Consider the following 23,352-nt stretch of genomic DNA (forward strand, 5'->3'; position numbering starts at 1 on the left):
GAACAGCAGAAAAGATTACCCAAAAAAACCCTTAAACCTACTTTTCATGTTGCACTCCGCTGCTTCCTGCATTTTTGTAAAATCCATTATTTAAAAAATAATAATAATTAAAAATGCTTCATAAAAAGAAGATTCAAATGGTGACAGTATTAGAAAGACAGGTACAATCCTTCTTCCCCGAGCTCTTAAAAGGAACTGACTGAAAAGTCAGCAAGTAAGCAATCTCACTTCCTTTTAGTCCGCTTACTTTTTTTTCCCTAAAGGAAATTACTAAATAAGAGAGAAGTGGGCCGGCTGTACAGAAAGTGACACGCGGAATGTCTTGGCACGCCCTCAGCTCGCCTCCACAGCAGGAGAACCTGACCAGGACCTCTGGCCAGTCAAACTGCACGCTCAGTCCAACATCTGTCAACAGACCTGACTTCTAATTACTCAAAGCTCTGCTTATTCTCTCTGCCTCCCTATTTAGGTGTTGTGCCTCTGCTATTGAAATACATCCAAAACTATTTTAAAAAGTCTTTTCCTTAGAAAAAGAAAAGGACACACACAGTTTAAAAGACTATTTCACTCATTTATCTGAACCTAGATCAACAAGAAAAAGAACATGCGCAGTTCATAGGGCACAAAGGCAGTTCAGTCTTTTATTTTCCTTATCATTCATTCTCTCCGGAGCATAAGGTTTCCACTGAGAGCCAAGCTCAACAGGTCCGACTGGGACATGACCTTCATCTTCATGGGATTTCAGTGGCTCCTCCTAGGAGAGTCGGCTGCCTGTCTCAGTTATTGCATGAACAATAACTGCTTCCAAAGCCATGCATGCTCTTGCACTGCAATTATCAACTGTGGAGTTTATATGGCCTTGAATCCATAAAAGGGACTCACTTCAGGAGCATATCACAAATCACTTATCCTAATTTAAATCAGGGTGGAGGTACCGAGCAATTGCTCGAGTTTTCCTGGCACAGGACAAGATGTTTATATCTTGCCTTGCAGACATCAGCGAATCTGCCAAGCTCGCATTTCATTTCCCATAGACGCATCATAATAAAAGCTTCACAAATGCAGGGGAAAAAAAGTCATACCATCCAATGTGCAAGACTGGTAACTGTGATATGATAGTGTCGCTACACATCCTGGACACAGGGACCTGAATCTTTTCAAAGACTTTCACAACAGTCTTGAGTAACCAGCCTAATAACATGTTCTGAGCCAATTAGTGTATTGCACCTCACTGGGGGACCATCACAGCTGAGCTCCAGTCACTCCTGCTACCAAACAGAAGAGTGTGCTTGGAGTCATTCTTCTTAATTAGCAAACAATCTCTGATATAAGCGAGCTCGTAAAAATAATAATCTGAAAGTTTTTAACAGGTTCTGGCAAATTAAACTTACAAATAAGGAATTAAAAAAGAATTAGAAACGAATGATCTGAGTAATATATTACATAAATGTCAAATAAAATGGACTCCTCGCCGACTAAATGATTACTATGTATAATGGTTCTGAAAGAAGGAATGGTTTCAGCAAAAACAGTAACAAAATACTGTTTTCTCTGTATACTCCAAAGACCTCAGTAACTCCAAACCTCTGCAGAGAAAAACTTTGTGCCCTGAGCTGAGGCTTGCAGGTAGAATCTCTTTATGTTCAGGCTTGAGGTCTGGACTGAGTAAACCATCTGAACCCACTGAGGTGAAAATTTTACCCAACAGGCACTACTGAGGGAACAGAGTGCACCATTGTTCTGAAGCTGGCAAGATATCAGTATGCCTCCCTGCTACTTTTGTTAAGAGTGTACGAAGAGCGAATGTGTCTTTACACAGATATCAAACTGAAGACCAAGCAACTAGCAAAAAAGAAGAAAAAAAATCCCACTGACCAGTTCAAAACAACCCAGTCTTTTGGTAATGCTTTGTACAGACACAGACGGACACAACAAGCTGGTAAAAGTTAAATATAAACTCTAGTTTATTACAATGGTTGAACATAAAAGCTTTGCTGGAATGGACAGTTTTTCTACTCCCAAACAGCCAACTACTCATTTAAGTCTGACCAACAACATTATTTTTCTTCCAATAAGAAAGCTGAGAGGAGCTGAAACTGATTTATTTTTATTTTAGGAACAAAAGACTCCACTTCAAGAGATTCGGCAAATAACCACAGTTTTCCACAAAAAAAATCCACACAGAAAATTGTGTAAAACAAACAATAAGTAAGAGTGTAGCACACCTGGCACATTTTTTAATATACATCCTTGAGCTTCAGCTGGACGTCAGTCAAAATTATAGTAAAAACTTTACCTTTTAATAGGTTTTTCCCTTTGACTATTTTTAAAGCTACTAGTAGAACTTGTTATCACTTTTTATTACTTCACCAGTTTTTTTTATTTTGCCTTTTTACTAAGTGGAACATAATGGCCTTGCCATGTTGGTCCATTTGATTGACCTTTATTATTATTATTATTATTATTATTATTATTATTATTATTATTATTATTATTATTATGCATTTATTTTATTTTCAGTTGTTACAGATGGGACAGACATGACTGGGAGAATGAAGGAAGGAAGGAAGGAAGGAAGGAAGGAAGGAAGGAAGGAAGGAAGGAAGGAAGGAGGGAAAAAAGACAGAGGGGAAGAGGGACAGTGAGAAAGGGCACTTAAAAAAACCTGTTGAGAGAAGAAAAAACAGAAGAGAAAACAAGCAAAGGGGAGAGCAACATAATAAACACAACACCATCGCAATAATCTAGCTAACAGTAAATAACAGCAGCCAACTGCGCCAGAGTGGACAGAAACCCAGGTCCAGGGGCCAGAGGCCTGAGGGCCCCCCACCCCCCTGAACTGGCCCAACCAAGCCACGGGCACCAACCCCTGTCATCTATCTTAATTGCCCCTTGGGGATAAATAAAGTTGTTTTGACTTGACAAGCAGCCACTGGGTAACCCGAGTGCCCAGCCCTGGATACCAAGAACCACCAATGCACCGACATCTGAGGGCATCAGCCACTGGCAGGGAGTGTGGTGAGGGGAGATAGGCCTCCATACCTTGGAGGGCCTCAGGATGGCCCAGCTTTAAAGTAGGTATGTCTATTAATCCGAAATTATTCATATTCCTGTCAGATTTTGATCGATGTTTTTAAAGAAATTTTTGAGATGTCAAATTTAATTTTGCACAGTCAAATAAGAAAAGGTGGCATACAGCTATGAGAAGCAGAGGTGGGACCAAGTCATTGTTTTGCAAGTCTCAAGTAAGTCTCAAGTAATGTCAGGCAAGTCAGAGTCGAGTCTCAAGTCACTGGTGTAAAAGTCCGAGTCAAGTCACAAGTCTGAAACTTTGAATTTCAAGTCCTTTCGAGTCTTTAAAAAAAACAAACGAAAAAATAATGTTGCAGTTATATGCTAAATGTAAATATTAGACCATGTAATTTTAAAATCTGTGTTTTTCTCAACACATACAAAATAGTGAACTTAGAAAATATACACAAATTGTGAAATTGCACCTCTTTAAAATGCAGCTCAATTAAACTTAGCTCCAAGAATAATTTTCACCGACAGTTCTGAGATACGCTGCATGTTATTCTTGGATGCGGTTGTAGGACCAGCTTTAAAATCGCATGACAAAAATATCATACACATTAAAAAAAACTGTATCACCAACGTAGCCTGGAAAACATTTGCTAGTTAGATGAAGTCAGCTATCTCATCCTAGCATATTTATATGCATATTTATAATTATACGGTTCTTGGAGTGAGTGCATACACTCATGAAGTTTAGTAACTTCCGGTCACTGCAACAAGCCCAGGTACAGTTTACCGACGGATGGGTGCAGGACCTTGAAATGCACCGTGTAGAACGAAAGACCATCGTACGTATCATAAGTTTACCAGTCTCACAAATCGTCTTCATAAATACACATTCGTTAACCGTTTATTAATAGGACCTTTGAGCTCAACGGTAATTAATTAGTAGTAGAAATAATTTCTGGTACCCATCACAGAAATGTAGCAGTGACAATAATATTGTATGCTGTAATCGTACTGGGCAATTAGTGATACAAAAAACCTGTTTTATCCTGTGAATAAAAGTATGTGTTTTTGTCAGTGTACCATAATAACAGAAGCGAAACGCAATATTGTGTCAGGACAATTTACTATTTATGCACAATAAATAAAGGAGCATAGCGCGACAATTTCTGTTCAGCGCCAGACTTGCTTGTAACCTATATCACCAATTATGTTAAGAAAAATGACGCATTAACTACAACAGCAGACTGACCTTTGTGTAAATGCTTGGAGCAGACTAACCTGTGAGCTGGAGTGTTCTAGGACGTTATATTTGATCTTTGAATGGCTGCAATCCAGTCGCCTCTTTGTTACTTCGGAAACATGGCTCGAACAATTTCTCTTCCACGACGTAATCCGATAACAACCGATCTCTTTACCCGTCGGCTTTCCGTGGCTGTCATGCGACCGGCTATTGCAGTTAATAATACAACAGCTTCTTGACATTTTTGTGTTTCTTTTTATCGCTGTGTGACTGATTTTAATTGAAAGCCTGCGTGCGCTAGTACCGCTTGCCACGAGTTCCCAGAATCCTTTGCGGTTCTACCCGTGAATGACGTCACATTTTCAATCTCCATATAATATGCGTGTTAAATTTTATATTTGGGGTAAAATATCAAGTCTTTTCAAGTAAACCGGTTCAAGTCCAATTCAAGTCCCAAGTCATTGGTGTAAAAGTCCAAGTCAAGTCACAAGTCTTAGAACATTTTTTCAAGTCAAGTCTAAAGTCATAAAATTAATGACTCGAGTCTGACTCGAGTCCAAGTCATGTGACTCGAGTCCACACCTCTGATGAGAAGTACAGTCACGTGAATTTGATAGATTTAATACTTTTAAGTATTTTGACAAATTTAAAAATAAAGCATGTTCATGTCCATACTGATTCATAGCCTCTCTTAGTAAATGCCCAGAAAACCTTTTATTTGTGACTATAGCACAGGTCACCTACTAACTATAAAAAGTAAGACAGCTGAAATAAATAACAAACAGGAGAAATATATACAAAACAGAAAATAGAGTGGAGACTGCGAGTCAGGCCAACATCAGAAATTACAATAAATAATTCTAAATATTGTAGAAAGCCTACCCAGAAGAGTTTAAGCTGCTATAGCTTCCAAAGGTGGGCTGACATCATATTAAACCTTATGAATTAATAATGAGATGTCATTCAAGTTTATATGCATGTTAAGGCAATCGAGCAATTACTTTCGCCAATATACTGCATTTTTCAATGTTGACTCTTGTACTTGGCTGGAGACAGCAAACAAGGCAATACTGACATTACCAGGGCGTGTTAGTGAAATTATTAAAACTGCTCAGACAAGCTTGAGTGGTTCAGAAAGTCTGTGGTCTCATGAAAATAAAAGGTGGTGACTCATTAGTTGTGAAACATGCGAATGTTTCATGTCACACATCTGCCAGGAGCACAAGTACATACTGTAATGTAACACGTGACAATTTTTTTAATTTTTATGTGCTCTCAATAAGGATATGCACAGTGGAAACGGCGATTAAGGCGAAATTTCTTTAGTATGACATAAAGTGCATACAAGTAGAAGGTATATAGGTCAAAGGGCGTCAAAGGGCCCCGGTGTGGGGCACACCGATCAGCGGTTATCAATAGGTGTTTGGAAAACCTGGAGTCTGAACACTGCCGAGTCACCAGAGAGGCGACTGATCGAAATCCAGGGATGATCAAAGTCCAGCTCCAGGTTTGCACAGCTCCCCGCGCTGCTGTGGCATGAAAACAAAAGTGACCAACAAACGATGCTGTGTGTCAGCCGCAATGAATGAAACAAGCCGACCACTGCCGAGCTGACACACACACACACACACACACACACACAGTGAGGGCTGCAGAGATAATCTGTGTGACAATGACCAACGTTACCACACATGCCTTATAAATAAAAGTACTCACTCTGAGACAGCACATATTTGCTTGAGCACGCAGTCAGGTTACATCCTCTGACAGGCGTTATCCGGTGACTCCTGGCTTGTCTGGCGAGCTGTCGGTGAATCTGTGAAGCCAGAGGTCTAACCAGAGCCGAGAAAGTCATCATTTTAACCGAGTTACCTGCTTCCCTGCAAACGAGTCGAGTCGTTAGCTTTTACACTCTCCTAAAGTTAGCTAGCCTGCCGAAAACAATATATCGGCTGGCTTCCCTCCTCCTCCCGTGCCCTCCTACCGTTTTTCTGAAGTCGGGGGAAACAACACACATTCAAATTGTGACCGCAGAAAGCAAACAAGACTCTACTAGGCTTTACAGTGAAGCAATAGCACCAGAACAACACGGTTAAACACACTTGTTCTCGGCGCACACCTTCGATAACCGATAACAGGGTTGTCGTTTGCGCTAGAGAGGTCGGCTGGGGAGGGGGTGTAGAGCGGACCAATCAGCGACGTCCTTCGATGGGCGTTAACGTGCACGATGACGTCGAGAGGAAGTACAGCCCCCTTTGAGTAAATAACATTACGTGAGGAAATTTTTCTGGGATAAAATTACTTATATCTTTGAGCTTCCCTTTGAAAATTTATTGTTTTGGTTTCTTAAGATTCTGGAAAAGTGTAATTTTTTTCAGCCTCCGAGTTTTATATCCACAAAACAATTCAATATAATTCACTTTCTTTCTTACTGCTATTATCGTTTCAGTACGAAAAACCTTCATCGGGTAGTTGTTTGATGAAGTTTTATATTATAATATTTATATTTATATAAATGTAAAACTATACTAAACTACACATCAAGTCTATATTAACAAGAACAATCAACAAAGAAGCTCTTTGAATTTTTAAGTTGCGCTGTTTTGTATGGTGGCTTGTTTCTGACACCAATTGTAAATAGATAAATGTTTCTTTTTTCCATCCATAAGAAAAAAATTTTGAGTTATTATTTTAACATTTGGATTTAAAATCTAAGATTTTGAGTTTTTATCCTAAATTGTGAGTGATTATTTCAACATTTTAAGATAATAACCTTTGGGGGAATATGTTCAAACCTGGCACAAACATTCATGAGGTGGGAGTCAAGTCAAAGGTCACTGACCAAGCATGATTTAGGTCATTACTTAAGGATTAATGCACCAGTTATTAAACCCCCCCCCCAAAAAAACCATTTAATGCATGATTAATTGAATAAAATTAAGTGATGAAGTTTTACTTCTAAAAGGTCAAAGATCAAGTGCGGGCAGACAGGTTTCCGCATGTGAATGTTAATACTAACAGGGGAAGCTGCTATGTTTACACATCCATGAGGCTTACAAGGACCTTCCGTGCCACCACCTCAGCGATTGCGACTGTATTCATGGTTCCTGCACACAAACCCCACTTAAAATGCACCAAACCACACAGCACGAACATCAGTGTGCCTGAATGGTGTTGTTTTGAGCTTTCCTTGCAACAACTCTGTGATTGGGGATTAGAGATGTCCTCTCACTGACATCATACAGAGCCAAGAGTGGAAAAAGATGTTTGAAACTGAGCATTTAGAGCAGTGTAAGGTCTGAGCTTTCAGCTCATATAGAATACTTGTACATTTTATTGACTTTATTTTCTGTCTCTTGAATCATGGAGCAGTGAACCTTTAGGCTTCCTGTACACATATAAATGTCCAATCTCTCTATTTGTTAGCCATAGTTCTCTTTAAAGTCTAGTTTAAAATAATTTATCCCTATCAACAAATCATACTATATAAGCAACACATATTATTATTTAGTATTTCTTTTTTATCCTACATTTTCATATTCTTATCTTAATTTTCTACTGGAAACAGTGACATTTAACCTAATCACGCTACATTTTCTTAAAACTGTTTATAGTAAAGTCTAGTCTCTGTTTTGCATCACAGGAATTTGGCTCATGCATATCTCATTCTTTAAAGACACTGTGAGTATTTAGCGCATATCCTGGAATGAGGGAAGGGTAAAAAGCTACAATCTGTTTATTTAATTTCTTTTATTCCAAATGGCAGTTTGCATTTTTTTCTATAAATGGCCTGTATCTGTATAGCGCTTTACTTCACACACACATTCACACACTGGTGATGGCAAGCTACATTGTAGTCACAGCCACCCTGGGGCGCATTGACAGAGGCGAGGCTGCCGGACCCTGGCGCCACCGGGCCCTCTGACCACCATTAGAATAGAATATGAGATCCATATTAGAATTATGGATCTCATATTATCACAGCCAAAGTTTCAGTTGATGATGTCAGAATATGTGCCGGACATCCCTGCAAGTGTTTCCTTCACTTGGGTCTGTATGAAGCCATTGAGAGGTTATATCGCTAATACAACCAACTCAGGCAACATGGTTATCATAGTTAACTAAGATTCAGTTCAATTCAATTTTATTTATATAGCACCAAATCACAAGCTGCCTCAAGGTGTTATACAAATCAAACTGAACTGAATTTTATTGCCCTAAAACTAAAAACTAGATGTAAAGAAGTACAACTAGATGCGAAAAATGCAAAGTAAAACCTGGACTTTTGAAAAAAAACCCAAAAAAACCCAAAACCCTAAATAAATTATGTTATGAACTCAGTAAACTAAAGAAAAATACAAAATATCCTTAATAAAGAAGAAATTTCCTCAGTTTTAGCATTTGTTTAGTTTGGTAATTTCGTATCAAACTTGTCAGAGACTTTCATGGATGTGTTTATTGACACATAGAGAGTCAGCTGCTTTAAAAAGTTGTCTAAATCCTGCTTGTCATACAAACTCCCATCTGTTTTCATACACTTGTCCAGTTCAGGGAGTCCACTCCTGGTCGATGCCAGAGTCTCAAAAAACTGGCCTCTCATTTCCTGAAATCCCTCCCGACATCTTCTGTGCTGTTGTGTTGGTTTAATGATCTTTCTAAACCCTACACATATGAAGTGTTCAACCACAGAAAACCTCCTGGTCTATTTCAGATATACTTTCCCCAATCAGGGTTTCCATTACCAGAAGGCAACAGATTCACATGGACACAAAGACCTGACAAAACAGGAAGCATCTGCAATTTTTGAGTTTATTATCTTCATCAAATTGGTCCAAAGGGCTCTCATAGCTTTTCAATAAGTCAGATCACAATAAAACATGAAATTATGGACATCAACACAAGGGTTAGACGGGAGAAGACAGCAGGTCATGAAGTGCCCGTGGCTCTCACGTTATTTAAGTGCAGGACACTGCTGCCAGACAACCTAGTTTAACCTCTGCAGCATCAAACAGGACAAACTGCTGCTCTGTTTTTTAACCGTTTCTAGACTCAAACAGAGCCAAGAAAAATAAAACTGTAACATGTTTAACATTGAATTACTACTGCCTTTAAAAAGTGTACAGTTCAGTCATTGCCATTTCCCCAGGGAGGTGTGTTGTCTCGTCTCCGTGGCTGTTCGTGTAACTTGTTCTCTAAGAGCTGGACACCTCACTGCGATGAAGTGATGGAGGGCATGTTTACCTTCTTGGAGCCTAAACATGTCAGTTCTAGAAAAGAGGTAGCTAACAAACACCCCTTGGCACAAACTTGCCATCAGTGCCTCTGTGCTTTACTGACCTGCTGACAGACGTCAACAGCACCTACAGGCCAGCCCCTGTCCACACCCACCCAGACTGATTCAGCACAACCTGCCCCCCTAACCCCTCTGTCCCCATCTTCACAAAAACTGAGATCAATATTACAACCCAAGAAAATGTTTTGGTTTTTTAAATCTTATTCCTTTGAAACTTGACATCAAAGCACAAAAACACCCTGACTTGTGTAGCATGAGAAATACAGTACATTTATAAAAAAATACAAAAAAAATGCACTTTTTGTTTATTTAACCAACAAGAGAAGTAGAAGTGACATAACAGGAAGTCTATGTATTTTTTTTCGTCAAAACTTTTTCTCCCCCCCCCCCCGTAGGATATATTGTAGGATCTATTTACAGCATCATGTCAGAGAGTGGAGGGAGTACCAAAGCACAAACACATTTGGGGGGGAAACTGTTGAAAGAGAAGCCCGGGTTGTAAACGGTTCTTCATGAAGGAGGTGTTTTATTTAAACCTACTGTCTGTCTCGAGTCAAAATTACGAGCAGTCAAAGAGTTTGCAGTCCCTCAGGAGAAAGGGAGGGGAGTTAGTCCAGAGCGATTATGTCATCGTCGTCATTGTTGTCGCCTGCCGATTGGTCTGTCCGTGGGCGCTTGGTGGAGGTCTCGCCAGTTTCGGCGTCTGAGTGCTTCCTCTTTGTGCCACCCGTCGCTGCTGCTGCTGCTGAGCTGGAAGCCGCCCCATCCTCCTCATCAGAGTCGACTATCATGATGTCGTCATCCTCTGACGGAGCTGAGATCGAAGAAGAAGAAACGATACAGGTTTATTTGCACAACAGAGAACAAACAACGATTGCCCTTTTAGACCGTAGTGCTCAAAAACAAGATAAATAGTAGAAAAAAGTAAAAAAGAAAACCAAGCCATTTATTTTGGTTGTTCAGCTAAAATATGTCCACTTATATTCACTAATTACTGCAGCGGTTACCCTAAAGTCTGGAGCAGGACACAGCTCTCACATTATGCAGTGCTGCAAGTGGATAGTGCTCCAATAGGGCCTAGTTTTTGCTGCACTGGCTTAGCTCGCTGTGTTAAGGAGAAAACCCATTTTCAATAAGACTAATGCAGAGGCTGGGATTGCCCCAGCGCTCTCTCCACTGGCCTGTCTCAACAAAGCCTGGAACGCCCCAAAAAACTATTGAAACAAACAAACAAAAAAAACTTTCCATTCGATGGAGCTGATAAGAGGGACACTTAAGTGCTCATTTTTATTTATACTATCATTTCTTTCTTTCTTGTTAAAATAAGCTTATATAGTCATTTTTAGAATGTGTGTTTGTGTGCGTGATTATTTTAAAGTAAAACTAATCCATCACAGATTTACAGTACAGTAGTGACACTGACCCTTGGTTGGTCTTTTTGCCAAACCTCCACAACTGCCAGCTTATTCAGGACTGATCTGTTGAGCACACCTATCGGCTTGAGAGCTCAACTTCTGACACAGAACTAAGTCTCTTCTAACTGCTTGTGTCAAAGTGTATATATAATTACAAAAGGACAGCAGAAATGTAACATGAATGTGAGGTGAGCTTTTAGAGCACAAAAATAGTGTACATGTAGGCAAAGATGTGCTCTAGACGAAGAAACTCAAGAGTTGTTTGGCCATCACAGTGATGGGCATGCTGAATGTGTGTTTTCAGGAAAACACCCTCATGCCAACTGTGAGTCATGGTGGTGGAAATGTTACTGTTTGGGGTTGCTTAGCAGCCTTGCTGCGAGACAAACACCCAGAAGTCAGTGGACCACCAAGGACCAACTCAAAAAGAGGAAACCAAAGCTTATGCAATGAATAAGTTGAAGCTGAGAATCTCATCAAAATGTTGAAAAGCATACAGATAATGACAGCGCAATGGAAAACCCCGAAGGATCCCCAAACTGAGGCAATTTTGAATAAACTGGTCAAATTTCCCACCGTCAGATTCCGATTTTCCTTCAAAGAACTTTTGGCTTCTCCAAATGTCACACTATTAATATTTGTCTTGATTTGGACTAACATATTTCTGAAATCTGTATCTGTAGGCTTTTCTGTAGGAGGATAAACGTACTGAAAATGTCCACAGCAGTTCCAGAGGGCGTCACTTTATTATCATTTTTACAAGACTGTATGTTAACGCCTCCAGTCATGGCATTAGCATCGTGACCACTACGATGCTGACCTTTAGAGGATGTTGACGGCTGGGCGGAGTCCTTGTTGCCGTTGGTGATGCTGTTAACCTCCTCTTGGTTAGTCTGAGGGGGTGGAGCCTTATCTGGGGCCTCACCTACTACCTCGAATTCCACATCCCGCTCTAGGTCCTCACTGCCAATAAGGAGAGATGCACACACTTTTCAGCTTTGGTCCCTTAGAGAGGCTGACTGTAAACTGTGAATTTCATTCATGCGTTCATGCACACAGGTACATACACGTGCAGGACATTAATGAGGAGTGTGTAGTCTTGGAGGAAGTCGTCAGCTTGGAGCCGGCTGCCGTTACGGATCCCAAAATCAGAAAGAAATTTGTTGTTGTTGCCTGTGAAGAGAAAGAATAAGTATAAATGTAAGGAGAATGCATTCTTGAACCTATAAAGACCGTAAATAACACAATTTCATAATTTAACTACCAACTACTAACTAACTGTTAGTAGTTAAATTAATTCCTACTATAAAAAAGTTATTATACTCCTTTCAAACACTGTATCAGTTTTATCATTAAAGCTGTTACAAATTAAAACGGAGATCCAGCCGACTAACTGAGGCGTTTCTGTTTTTGCCCTGGAATGACTTTTACCTACAGACATCCTGACAAATGCTATTAGAGCACCCTCTTCTGTCCATATGGACACTTTCCACTTGCACTAAATGAAAAACAACTCCCATCTATATCTCTATAGGCAGATATTATCTTTAGCATCATTGTCTGGTACGTTTTATTTTGCACTCCTGTCTTGTGGGTAAATGATCTTACTCTTGCCTGTCCCTCTTCTTTTGGTCTGTCCATCCAGTCTTTCCTTTTTACCATCTCTCTCTAGATCTCCTTTGAGATGTGATTACAACCATCATTTTCATCTTTTCTTCTCTGCCTTGCCTTTTCCTCTATCCTCTAAAAGCCCCCGGTCAAAGCTTAAAGTCTTACATCCCCCCCGCCCCCTTCTTCCTTACCCTCCGTCTCTCCTTCCTCTGAGGAAATGAGGATGGTTCCCTTTCCATCTTCTATCTGAACGTCTGGAGCCACCATACCAAACCTCTCCTTCACAATCTGCACAGAAAGACAAGGAACACAAAGTAAAAAGTAAGTAAAACAACATCCTGTCATGAAAAAAAATGACATTTTTGTGACGCTTTACAATCCCATGTAAAACTAAATACATCCTTACTGCTTTCATAGGAATTACAGTATAGTAGCAGCCAGGCGCTGATAATCATATGCACTTGATTAACTGATTATTAAAAGCAGTGTTTACTGAGCAGTAATACACTCTCACTAGCACATTTATGAGCTTCAGTTCAGGAAGAAAAATGTGAGTCTTGCTCAACAGTTGATCGTTTTAAGATATCACAAAGACATGTCACATTCCATATGTCATATTTCTATGGGCCAGTGAATTACAATGGAGGCAGTGAATTAAGGTACTGGAGCTCTTTAGTTAGAGGCTTTTCCCCATTACCTACAAATGCACTTAACCTGCTAGATGTAATTGAACTGACTCTAACCAGATTTCTGGGACCAAAAACTTTAAGCACCGGGAAAGATTCATCAGTGGGACAAGGTGTAATCTGTCACGGCAAGATTTTACGATTCTACAAAAGCATAAACTGACACAGTCGATACTGGAAACTGGTGCAGTCTGAACAAGGCAAAGGAAAGGTGTCTGACAGGATAAGCGATGCTCAGGAATTTTACCAATTAATGACATCGTCTTCGATACTGGACGTGCTGTAACATTACCTTGTCTTGCAGAGTGAGCACCATGGTTTTGTGCACGTTGAGTTTGACCGTGACTTCAGGTTTGCTGGCGCAGACGTAGCAGTTAGCGCTGGGCGGGTCTAGCACGCAGGGGACCAGCAGCTTCTTCCTGAGATTGGGGCACTTGTTCAGGAAGATCTGATGCAAGAAAAAATAAGATGGACATAAAAAGAGGCTTATTATAGGAGCCGTATTCTAGTTATGACAAACTCTGGTGTAGTGGCTCTTAACATAAAAAACTAGGCTGCTCTTTGTTGCTTGTGTATGAAAGTTGCACAGGACAATAACAAAAATATGCAGGCATAAAGTCAGAACAAATATTTGACAATATTTTTCAACATTACACTTAAATATACTCCCCCATTCTAGGTTGCTTTAGCAAATCACACCTTTTAGGAGGGTGAACATACTGGTCTATTACCACCTGTGGGTTGGACAAAATGCTAAGGCATTTTCATCTAACAGTGTGCATTAAATTTGGCATCTGAAGCCAAAGGCAGTAGGTACACAAGTGTCAAGAGTCATATATGATCCACTGCTAAAACAGATAACAGCAAACTGACCGTGCGACAGGATTCCAGTTCCCCAGATAAAATCTTGAGCCCCTCCAGCACGATGAGTCCAGCGATGACAGCATTGGTTGTGGCAATAGCTGGGATGATGTTACCTGCCATTGCTGAAGAGAAATTAACAAACACATTTAGAATAGAATAGAATAGAATTGAATAGAATTCAACTTTATTGTCATTGCACATGCACAGGTGCAAAACGCATTTAGATTTTTGGTACTGATTTGTGAATAAAAACTCTGACATGACTGTTTTGTAGCCTTTGTGCGTGACTTACACTTGACATCAAAGCGACTTTTCATGTTCATACTGAAGATGTGCATACGCAGGTTGGCTGCTGCAGTAACGAAGTCCATGGCTGGAGGGTCATCCTGACAGGAAGAGGAGAGGGAGACAGGTAGAGCAGGGTGATAGGACCAAAAATATTTATCACGATATACATTTGAAAATTTGCGATAACGATATAACTGACGATATAATTGACACTACACAAAATACTTTACAACTCCACAACGTTATTAGTGCAAAAAAAAAAAAAATCAATGTATTTTCACTTAAACAAGCAGCTGTTTTTTATGTGCATTAAAGTTATATAAAAATTTAACAGTGCAAATCCAAATTTCTTGCAGACAGTTTAACCAAAAAGGCATTTCCAGTGGAAATTGGCCAACATATCCTCAGCATAACCATGTATAATATCACAAAACTGCCACAAAGCAGATAACAAATAACAAAAAAGGTTATATACACACAATACGGTAATATTATGTTGAAGCTCATTACGTATCACTCCGCGAGGCTCCTACCTACGATAGTCATAGTGCTCCGACAATCCATCAAGCGGTGCGGGTTCGTAGCTCAGCAAAGTCGTACTAAAACATTTGACAGATTTTCGAGCGCCGTGTACCACATAAACTCATTTCGAGGTCAGTAAACACAACCAGAATTCATACATAAGGCACACGGGATTATAAGGGGCACTGTCGATTTTCAGAAAAATCAAAGGATTGATTTTAAGTGTGCCGTATTTTCCATAAACCACGGTAATAACGAAGGTCCGCTAGCATGTGCTACCAAAAATAGTGCTTTGTTGTGTATCTGACGGATGAAAGCTAAACCAGTTCCACACCACTGAAGTTGCAGCATTTTTACAAAACAATTCTGGTTCATCCGTTTCATTCAACGATCCACTTTCACCCTTCTCATTCTCCTTCGCCGCTGTGCTTTTTCTGGCATGTGCGTATGAAAACAAACAACATTATACCGGTATTACCGTGAACGGTATGATATGACCCAGCATTGGAGGCAGGTATTCATCATCTGTGTGCAGCATTTCATTACATCTGGAGCAACTTTCTACTGGAGTAACATTGTATCTGCTGGCTGTCAGTTTGCAAAGCCATTCAGATGAATGTACAAAGTACAATTACTATACTAACATACCAAATGAAACCTGCCCAACAAGTGAAGCTCAGCGACCAGGGTTGACTATTATAATGTGTACTTATTCTGGCAGCCAGCAGAGTGCAGCACTACACTCACAACGCATACTCCACTGAGTGCATGGGCTGTTTTATGTCCACCAATTTTCATTCATTGTCTTAATACATCTTTATTGTTTCTGCAATACAGTCATACTGTGTCATTTATTTAAAGCACTGGCTACATTGTATGTTTGAGCATTTTAAAAAATATTACACTCAATTATGCTCATAGGTCCCGTTAAGCTCATTTCCAACACCATATTTTTGGACTGTAGAGTAGCTTTGCATGAATAATCATCTACTTCATTGACTAAAACAATTTTAGCTCCTCTTCCTTCAAGCCAACTTACTTCTGACTGGCTCACACTACACAAAAATAGATTTGAACAGTAGGTTTGTTGGGCTTTTGTGTGTACTGCCAGAACTATTTTCCTGGGATTACGGATAGCCACTCTCATTGACATGATACAGAGTAGAAAAAACAAAGACTGAGTATCCAGAGCAGTCTGACCTCATTTTCAAAGCTGTGGGCATGTTTCATACAAGCATCCACCATTTTTATATGGAAAAATCAAGTGAAAAACTAATTCACAAGAACGTCTTGTCTTTACCTTATCCCAGACCAGCTCAGCACCCTCGCCCTTTTCCTGCAGCTGTGAGCGGAGCGTCTCCACGCTGTGCTGGAACAGCTGGCAGTAACCCCAAACATCCAGAACCTGCTGGTCCTTCAGACCTGAAGCTGGAGTCCCCTCCTTAGGACACTCTAAAGCCAAGAGAAAGGCACACAATATTGTGGTTAATGAAGCCTTTAAAGCAGTGACCCTTTTTATAATTAATATAAATCTGACATCTCGCAGTTATGTTCCTTGTGTAAGCGAACTGTAAACATAAGTAAATTCCTCCACAGGCTGCACGCTGTGCAAACAGCTGTTCTTTATTACATGTGTCATGTGCTTTTGTTATGTTTGTGAGGACACAAAAAATATTTGCTTCGTTTAAACTTACAGCTAATGTGCAGCTCAGTATCTTCCCAACAAAAAGAAGCTGGACATGTTCAGAAGTAAAACTTATACACAAGTAATAAACTCACAATTTAAAATATTTCGAGTTCTTTTCTCAGTCTTCCTGACTCAAACAAGTTGAAATATGGCCCCTAAACACACATGCGCGAGCACAGGTAACGCCAGGTGATGCTGAAAGCCTGGATGGGCTTAAGCTCCGCGTGCATAAAGGACATACCACTGTTCTCTAGCTGGTGCCAGTCTAAAGGTGTAGGAGCTTTCCTCTTCTTCCATAACTTGTCCATGGTCAGAAGGTACATGATGTCATCTTTGAACAGCTGGAAAAAAAAGGAGCAATCATAAACAACTACTCTACGTCCGTGGTGATGCTATGCTAAATGACTAAACTCTAGGATTCTCAACATTTTCTGCAGCCCACATAAGGACAGAATGATCGCTTCTTCAACGGTTGTGTTCTTGACGAATAATCTGCTAGTTTTTAAAGGAGAGGGGAAAAAAACTTGAAATTTAACTAGTCTAAAAGAAAACAAACAAATATTTGCCAAGCAAACTGTGTACTTCGGGTGTAATATGAAACCATTAATTCCTTTCCTCATTAATCTAACGTTCAAATACGTCGAATAGCAAGGGCAACCACCAGTCTACTCAACATCTCGTGCCCATCCCATTTATACTCGCTTGCTTATTTATTACCTTATTGAAGAGTTTGACAGAATCATATCCGGTGGATCGAGCCCATTCCTTGGTGGAAACACGCTTGATGTCCCCATCCTTATCTGAAGCGGTGGCACGAGCCGCCGTCTCTTCGGGATTCCCTTTTAACCGAATTCACAGCTTTTACACAGCAATTAATTTTAACCTACGTTAATATTCATCCTGCTGTGTGACCAAACAATCAAAAAGGATCCCCGCAAAAACCAAAACAGGGAATTCAAAATTGTGAATCCACATTAATGCCACTCTCTCTCTCACTTACATGCAGCCTCTGGGTCCGCTGTGTCCGGCGACACCTCTTGATCTGCATCTTCTTCTCCAAACAGTTGACTGTAGTGGCAACATACAAACAACAGAAGATGACATCATCACACAGCCTATTATCCGCTGATGATTCTGAAAGATCATCTGATGGTTTAGAAATGGTCATATCTAGATTAGTGATTAACAACTGACGAGGTCCCATCTAATCGTAAGACCTCATAGCACTGAGTCACTCCAACAGTGCACTTTGTTCTCAGACTGCTGATTTACTTTTGGTCCCTCAGATATTTGTGTGGGAGGCAGAGCCTCCAGCTTTCTGTCTCCATCCCCTTACTCCCAGATGGTCACAGCAGAAGGCTGCCCCTCCTTGAGCCTGATTCCACTGGAGGATACTTCCTGTTAAAATTTAGTTTTTCCTTCACACTGTTGCCAGCTGCTTGCTTATAGTGGGTCGTCTGATTATTGGGTTTTCTCTGTATTATTGTAGGCTCTTTATCTTACAGTATAAAGCACTTTATGGGCAACTGTTGTTGTGATTTGGTGCTATATAAATGAAACTGAATGTAGTAATTTTCATACACGTGCAGGAACAGTTTAATCAAGATCACACTCTACTCTACGTCCAGTCTTAACTGGAAAAAAGAAGATAAAACCGCGTGTGTCAAAAACTGCATGAAGAAAGTGATCAGATCATGCAGAAAATATCCGATTGTTCAGTCTGACGTCACTAGCCGTGTCTGGGTCTAAACTCCGCTGCAGCTCCATATATCAAACGATCACTGTGGCATTACTGAGAGTTGAAAAACTGTCTAAAGTCTTTCATCTTTAACATCCAGGCATCCATGAAAACGGAATTTATGACATTTAACGGAGTTAGAAGTTAGCAGGGAGTTAGCTCGCTAGCTTCTATCTAAATACAATATAGTATGTCCTGACTGCGGGGTTTTGGAAACAAATTAAAACGTACAGCTCTGTTATCACTTCCAGCATAAATGAAGACAGAAAACTAAACAGCAGTGACGTTTGTAGGGTTACTGAAGTTTGGCTAGCTGGTATATAATGATGTGCTACGTGACCGCTAGCGACACAGCTATGTTAGCATAATATAAACAAGCTAACTTTTTTTCCACTCGATAAAAGTTAACGTGAGTGTTCTCGGTGGTCAGGAACAAATGTAATTGCATGGCAGGATGCTGTAAAAGGACCAAACTTCAGCCAGGAGAACAACTGAGATAATCCATCCACAATACGAGGTTAGTCATTCATGCTGCTGCATGGGCTGGGCTGTAGTTCCATCCTAAGGTTTTAAAAACTGAGCTTAAATAAATGATTAGCGGTAAATAAAAGCCGAGGGAGGTCAACAGGGATCACTGACTGTTTTAGGAGCTTTTTGAGATAAAATAGAAGAAAATACATAACATTAAACATGTTAACAACACAAAAGCCATATTAAACGCAGACTACTTTAGACCCGGAAGTAGGATTCGTCGTGTCATCACTGAACAACCGGATTTAGAGGTAGTGAGGCACAGTGGGATCACATTTCATGATGTGTTTTTCACCTAACCTGTCCTCTTCCTGCAAGATCAAGCCTGGCAAAAGCCACTAATATTTGCTAAACTAATACGCAGACTGCAATCAAATGTAACTTGAAGCCCAAGAATGCATGCGTAAAAAGAACACGGCTTACTTGAAGAGATATTTGGCCCAGACGATGCAGTGAATGGGCTCAGATGGTGTGTTTCTTATGGTGCATCCTGGGAAGGTCTTCTGTGCTGGTTTCGGCTGGCACTCGTAGCACTCTGTCATTCCCTGGGTAAGAAGCAGCAGAGAAGAGACATGTTCACCGCCCTTGCTCAAAAATCTGCAGCACAGATCAAAATCAAGGCCCTTGATGAATTTTAGTCTGACCCCCATTTCCCTTTGGGTTCTTGGCTACCTTACACACAATGTAAAAAGAGCTTAAAGACATGCAGCCAAATTGTTGGTTCTCTGTGTGAAAAAATATCAGTGCTACCTTCTTGATGACCGTGACCTGTCCCAGGTATCCAGCAGTGCCACTCTCTATCAGAGGGATATCAGCTGCCAAACACATCCTGTTGACATGGTTACGGGCAGCTGGGGAGGCAACACGTGGTTTTATTTACCTCATTTGAAAGCGTTAGCAGTAAAAGAAGATATTTCGGTAATGCTGTAAGACGAGGGTACCTCTGTTATCCAGGGCGTTCATCACAAGCATGAATTTTCTGAAGAACTCCACGTTGTATTCAGGGCTGTTAAGGAAAAAACAAACCACGGTCAGTCCCACATCAGTACATTCTTGAAGGAGCTAACCTCAGACTGACCAAACTGTGAAAAAAAAAGAGAAAGAAACGTGCTTCATGATGCTGTCGTGGTATGCAGTGATGTTGGCACTGGGGCAGAACTGCAAGGCGCTCTCTTTGGCCACCTACAAGACAACAAGAGTAAGGGACGGATGTATAAAGTGCACAGAGGACGTTTAAAATAGCAGCTCAGACAGAACTCTGCAGCCTGCAGGACCAGAGGTGAGTTACATACCTGTGCTTTAGACTTGCCTACATGCTTCTTCTGAAAGAGGAACTGACGGTTCAGGTTGCTGACATCAATTGTGTCCAAGTCAATCTGCCAAAATCAACAGGGTTGTAAAGTCAGTCGAGTCCAATCCAACAATCAAACACTTTTCTATTTGTTTGAACAGAAACGCCTGCTAGGTCACAACAAACAGGGGTAAGTCAGTGCGACAATCAGAGGACTGCACGAGCATTTTAAACACCAAGAGAAACAAGTAATTCTCTGCTGAACGTCTTTCTTTTCATATAACTATTTTACTGCATTTTAATTGTTCTAGATTTGCATTAATGTGTTTTCTATGTGCTGCGTTTGGATACAAAGTTAGAGAGGCAAGACTGAGATAGTTTGGACATATGCAGGAATAGATAGATATGGATATATTGGACAAAGGATGCTGAATATTGAGCTGCCAGGCAGGTGAGAGGAAGACTGCAGAGAAGGTTTTGCACAAGGTTGGTGTGAGAGAAGGGGATGATAGGGAGAGGGTGAGACAGAGTGTTCTGTGTGTATAGCACTGCTGCTAATTCAGTCGGTGACAAATAAAAGTTTCACAATGTTATCTCAATTCTAGCCAAGAGGTTAATTAAATTATTTAAACAGTAGCTGGTTAACTGCTACAGGATTACAGGCACAAGCAGCAAAAAAACCTCACACAGGGTGTTTGCAGGTACCACTGAGATGATGACAGTAAAGTAAAAGATAACCAGAAGACTTTACGACCTGTCGTTGACCCTTTTTAAGAGGGAGAGGCTGTAGTAGCCTTAACTAATGAAGTCTGTGGTGGATGCCAGATGACAAAAAAAATGAAACTGTTTATGTAAAGAGCGAGGACAGACAGGATGGATTCTACTTTCATAAATAAAATACTGCAGCGCCGGTTATTTTGGCTGCAGACATTAAATGCACGCAGTCTCATGTTTGACTCTGGGAGACTGATACCAGCAGGATAAGAGAGAAGGCGAGCACAGGCTCAAACAATGTCATCAAGAGTTTACTGAGACAAACTAGACACTCCTGACTTTTCTAGCTTATCATGTCAATGTCATTCTCAAATGTCCCCCAAATACAGGACACTACACTCAAGAGAGGGGTAAGCAAATCTGAAATCAATCTGCAGGTTCTTATTTGGTTGTATCAATTATAATGTTACCAAAAATATAATAATTAAATAAAGAAATACAATAGCGTAACCAGTGCAAACTGCTTCTAACAAGAACAGAATAAGGAATAGGAGCAAACTTGAGACATCACTCTCTAGTTTGAAAACCAGAAGCCTCACAGACCCTCAATGGTGACAAAGTTCAACGCAGACCTTGTCACTGTGAAAAGGAAATGTCTGCGTTCCCACTACATTTACCCAGCTTCCTGAAGAGAATGGCACTTGCCGAGGTCATGTAGGACCCTCAAAACACCAAAACCTACTTTTGGGTACTCTCTTATTCACAAAGGGTTGCCACAGTGGGTCAATGCACATCATTTGATCAGATCTATTGCTTGTCAGGCAAATGTGTAAACCACTACTCTATGGACAGTGACAAAAGAAACAGAGGTCAGAGGGTGCCCTGACACATATAAGATCTGTAATAGGCACAGTAATGCAGTAGTTAGAAATGTCCCCTCACAGCATGCAGGCTTCTGGCTGAGGTGACTGTGTGTTAAGTTTGCATGCTCTTGCTGTTCACTCTGGCTTCACAGTGAAAAGATATGCACATTATGTTAATTTATTATTCTAAACTGACCATTGATTTGAGGTTGGTAAAGAGTTTTAAGTGTATAGATTATGATGCCCAAAGAACGTATGGTTAAGTGCCCGAAGTGTTAATTAATAACAACTTAATAATATAATAACTGGTAGTTGATATAGAAGTAAGCTCTAATTGTTATACATAATAAATCTCAACAGTTCCAAAGTGCTCTTGCCATTTCCATTTTCAGTAACACATTTCTTAAATCAATGTGGTGGTTGTGTTATATCTTAGGTACAACAGTGTGATGACAATACAGTGTGCTTGGTGTTTTTTCCTCCTACCAGTGTTGTGAAATTTAAAGCCTCTATTTATTAATGTCAGATTGGCCATTTATGCATTCTGCAGTTAAAAAAATGAAATGGTACAGACACAAAGGGGGGGGGGGGGTCCTTGGCTCTAAACCACACAGTACGTAAGGGAGAATTTAATACACAATTTAACAGCACTTTCTGAGCACCCGTGAACTCCTCACGCTCAGCCCCCAACCAGCACGCACATACATTCTATGAATAAAGAAACTGAGCGTTTTGCGTTGATAGATACAGTGAGGATGTTTTTTCCCTATAATACACCGTCCATGGCTAAGCACGGAGATGTCTAAGCACCTCCATGGTGGCACACAGCCCGCGGTGTCCTTACAAAGAAGTTGACTGGCTAACTTAGCAGTGATAATGGCGCCAAATATCCCGGCTACATCGCTACGATCTTGTTCGACTTTTTTCCACCCTCACAGATAGATATCCTTGCCGGTCCATTTGACGCTGTTCACGCGGTGTTAACAAACCACCAGCGAGATAGTAATACAGCTCATCTTTGAATGCCACGTCTCAGCAATTAGCCTGAGCCCACACGTCTCCTCTTGACACACTCATTGCAGCACAAAGAACCAGTTAGCATGCTAGCCGGCTAGCTACCAAAGACACAGCCACACAAACAAACAGCGTGAACGGGACGGACCACTTCGATGTTTTTGAAGCCGGTGAGTACAAGGTTCTTCAGCAGCTCGCAGCCGATCCCTCCTGCTCCCACTACCAGGACCTTGCAGGTGGAGATGGAATCAGCCAGCTCTTTTCGGAGGGAACCCACAAGTTGGACCATGTTGATGGCTAAAGACAGAACCTGCAGCTCCCGGAGGCTAGCTGTTAGCTTCTTCTTCTACACAACCCAAGACCCACCCACTTCCGGGTCACACACTTTTTCTTTTGTGAGAAAAAGTAGTAGTTTGTCATTTTAGCGCCCTCTTCCAAATGCCACTAGTATTTACGATATAAAAGATAAGGCTTTTATAATAGGGATTCGCAATTCCAGGCTTCAACGGCTGGTGTCCTGCAGGTTTTAGATGTGTCCTTGATCCAACACAGTTGATTCAAATGGCTAAAT

The 23,352-nt window shown here is 40.7% G+C and overlaps 2 protein-coding genes across 4 annotated transcripts in view; both read right to left on the reverse strand.

Annotated features, from left to right (window-relative positions):
• The window catches only part of ca5a (carbonic anhydrase Va), a 28,881-nt gene extending 22,413 nt beyond the window's left edge, over positions 1-6,468 (reverse strand). Inside the window, exons 1-2 of one of the 3 annotated variants that reach the window (XM_082540542.1) lie at positions 6,249-6,468; positions 5,981-6,096 (exon numbers count right to left, since the gene is read on the reverse strand). In XM_082540542.1, coding sequence (XP_082396668.1) covers position 5,981 — 1 coding nt within the window. In that variant the 5' untranslated portion in view covers positions 5,982-6,096; positions 6,249-6,468. Of the gene's footprint in view, positions 1-41; positions 191-5,980; positions 6,145-6,248 lie in introns of those variants that run through there. The other 2 variants (XM_082540540.1, XM_082540541.1) reach the window with 2 other exon arrangements.
• Positions 6,469-9,059: 2,591 nt separating this feature from the next.
• uba2 (ubiquitin-like modifier activating enzyme 2) lies at positions 9,060-23,178 on the reverse strand. Its single transcript, XM_082540530.1, has 17 exons — positions 22,930-23,178; positions 20,192-20,275; positions 20,011-20,081; positions 19,841-19,905; positions 19,650-19,750; positions 19,323-19,444; positions 17,631-17,698; positions 17,348-17,469; positions 16,872-16,971; positions 16,244-16,395; positions 14,426-14,519; positions 14,143-14,255; positions 13,562-13,717; positions 12,775-12,871; positions 12,040-12,145; positions 11,793-11,935; positions 9,060-10,371 (listed from the first exon to the last, which is right to left on the reverse strand). Exons 1-17 carry the CDS (start codon positions 23,068-23,070, stop codon positions 10,166-10,168), a joined length of 1,941 nt encoding a protein of 646 aa, XP_082396656.1. The 5' UTR covers positions 23,071-23,178; the 3' UTR covers positions 9,060-10,165.
• Positions 23,179-23,352: the final 174 nt, after the last annotated feature.

This window comes from Aulonocara stuartgranti, assembly GCF_965226115.1.
Source record: "Aulonocara stuartgranti genome assembly, chromosome: 7".
Taxonomy (NCBI): Eukaryota; Metazoa; Chordata; class Actinopteri; order Cichliformes; family Cichlidae; genus Aulonocara; species Aulonocara stuartgranti.

Excerpts from the sequence above, each read along its gene's own strand:
- uba2 (XM_082540530.1), bottom strand. The coding sequence starts at position 23,070 with ATGGTCCAACTTGTGGGTTCCCTCCGAAAAGAGCTGGCTGATTCCATC. Across the intron at positions 19,445-19,649 it reads AGGTCACGGTCATCAAGAAG|GGAATGACAGAGTGCTACGA; the intron begins GTAGCACTGATA and ends CTTCTTACCCAG. Across the intron at positions 16,972-17,347 it reads CTGTCAAACTCTTCAATAAG|CTGTTCAAAGATGACATCAT; the intron begins GTAATAAATAAG and ends TTTTTTTTCCAG.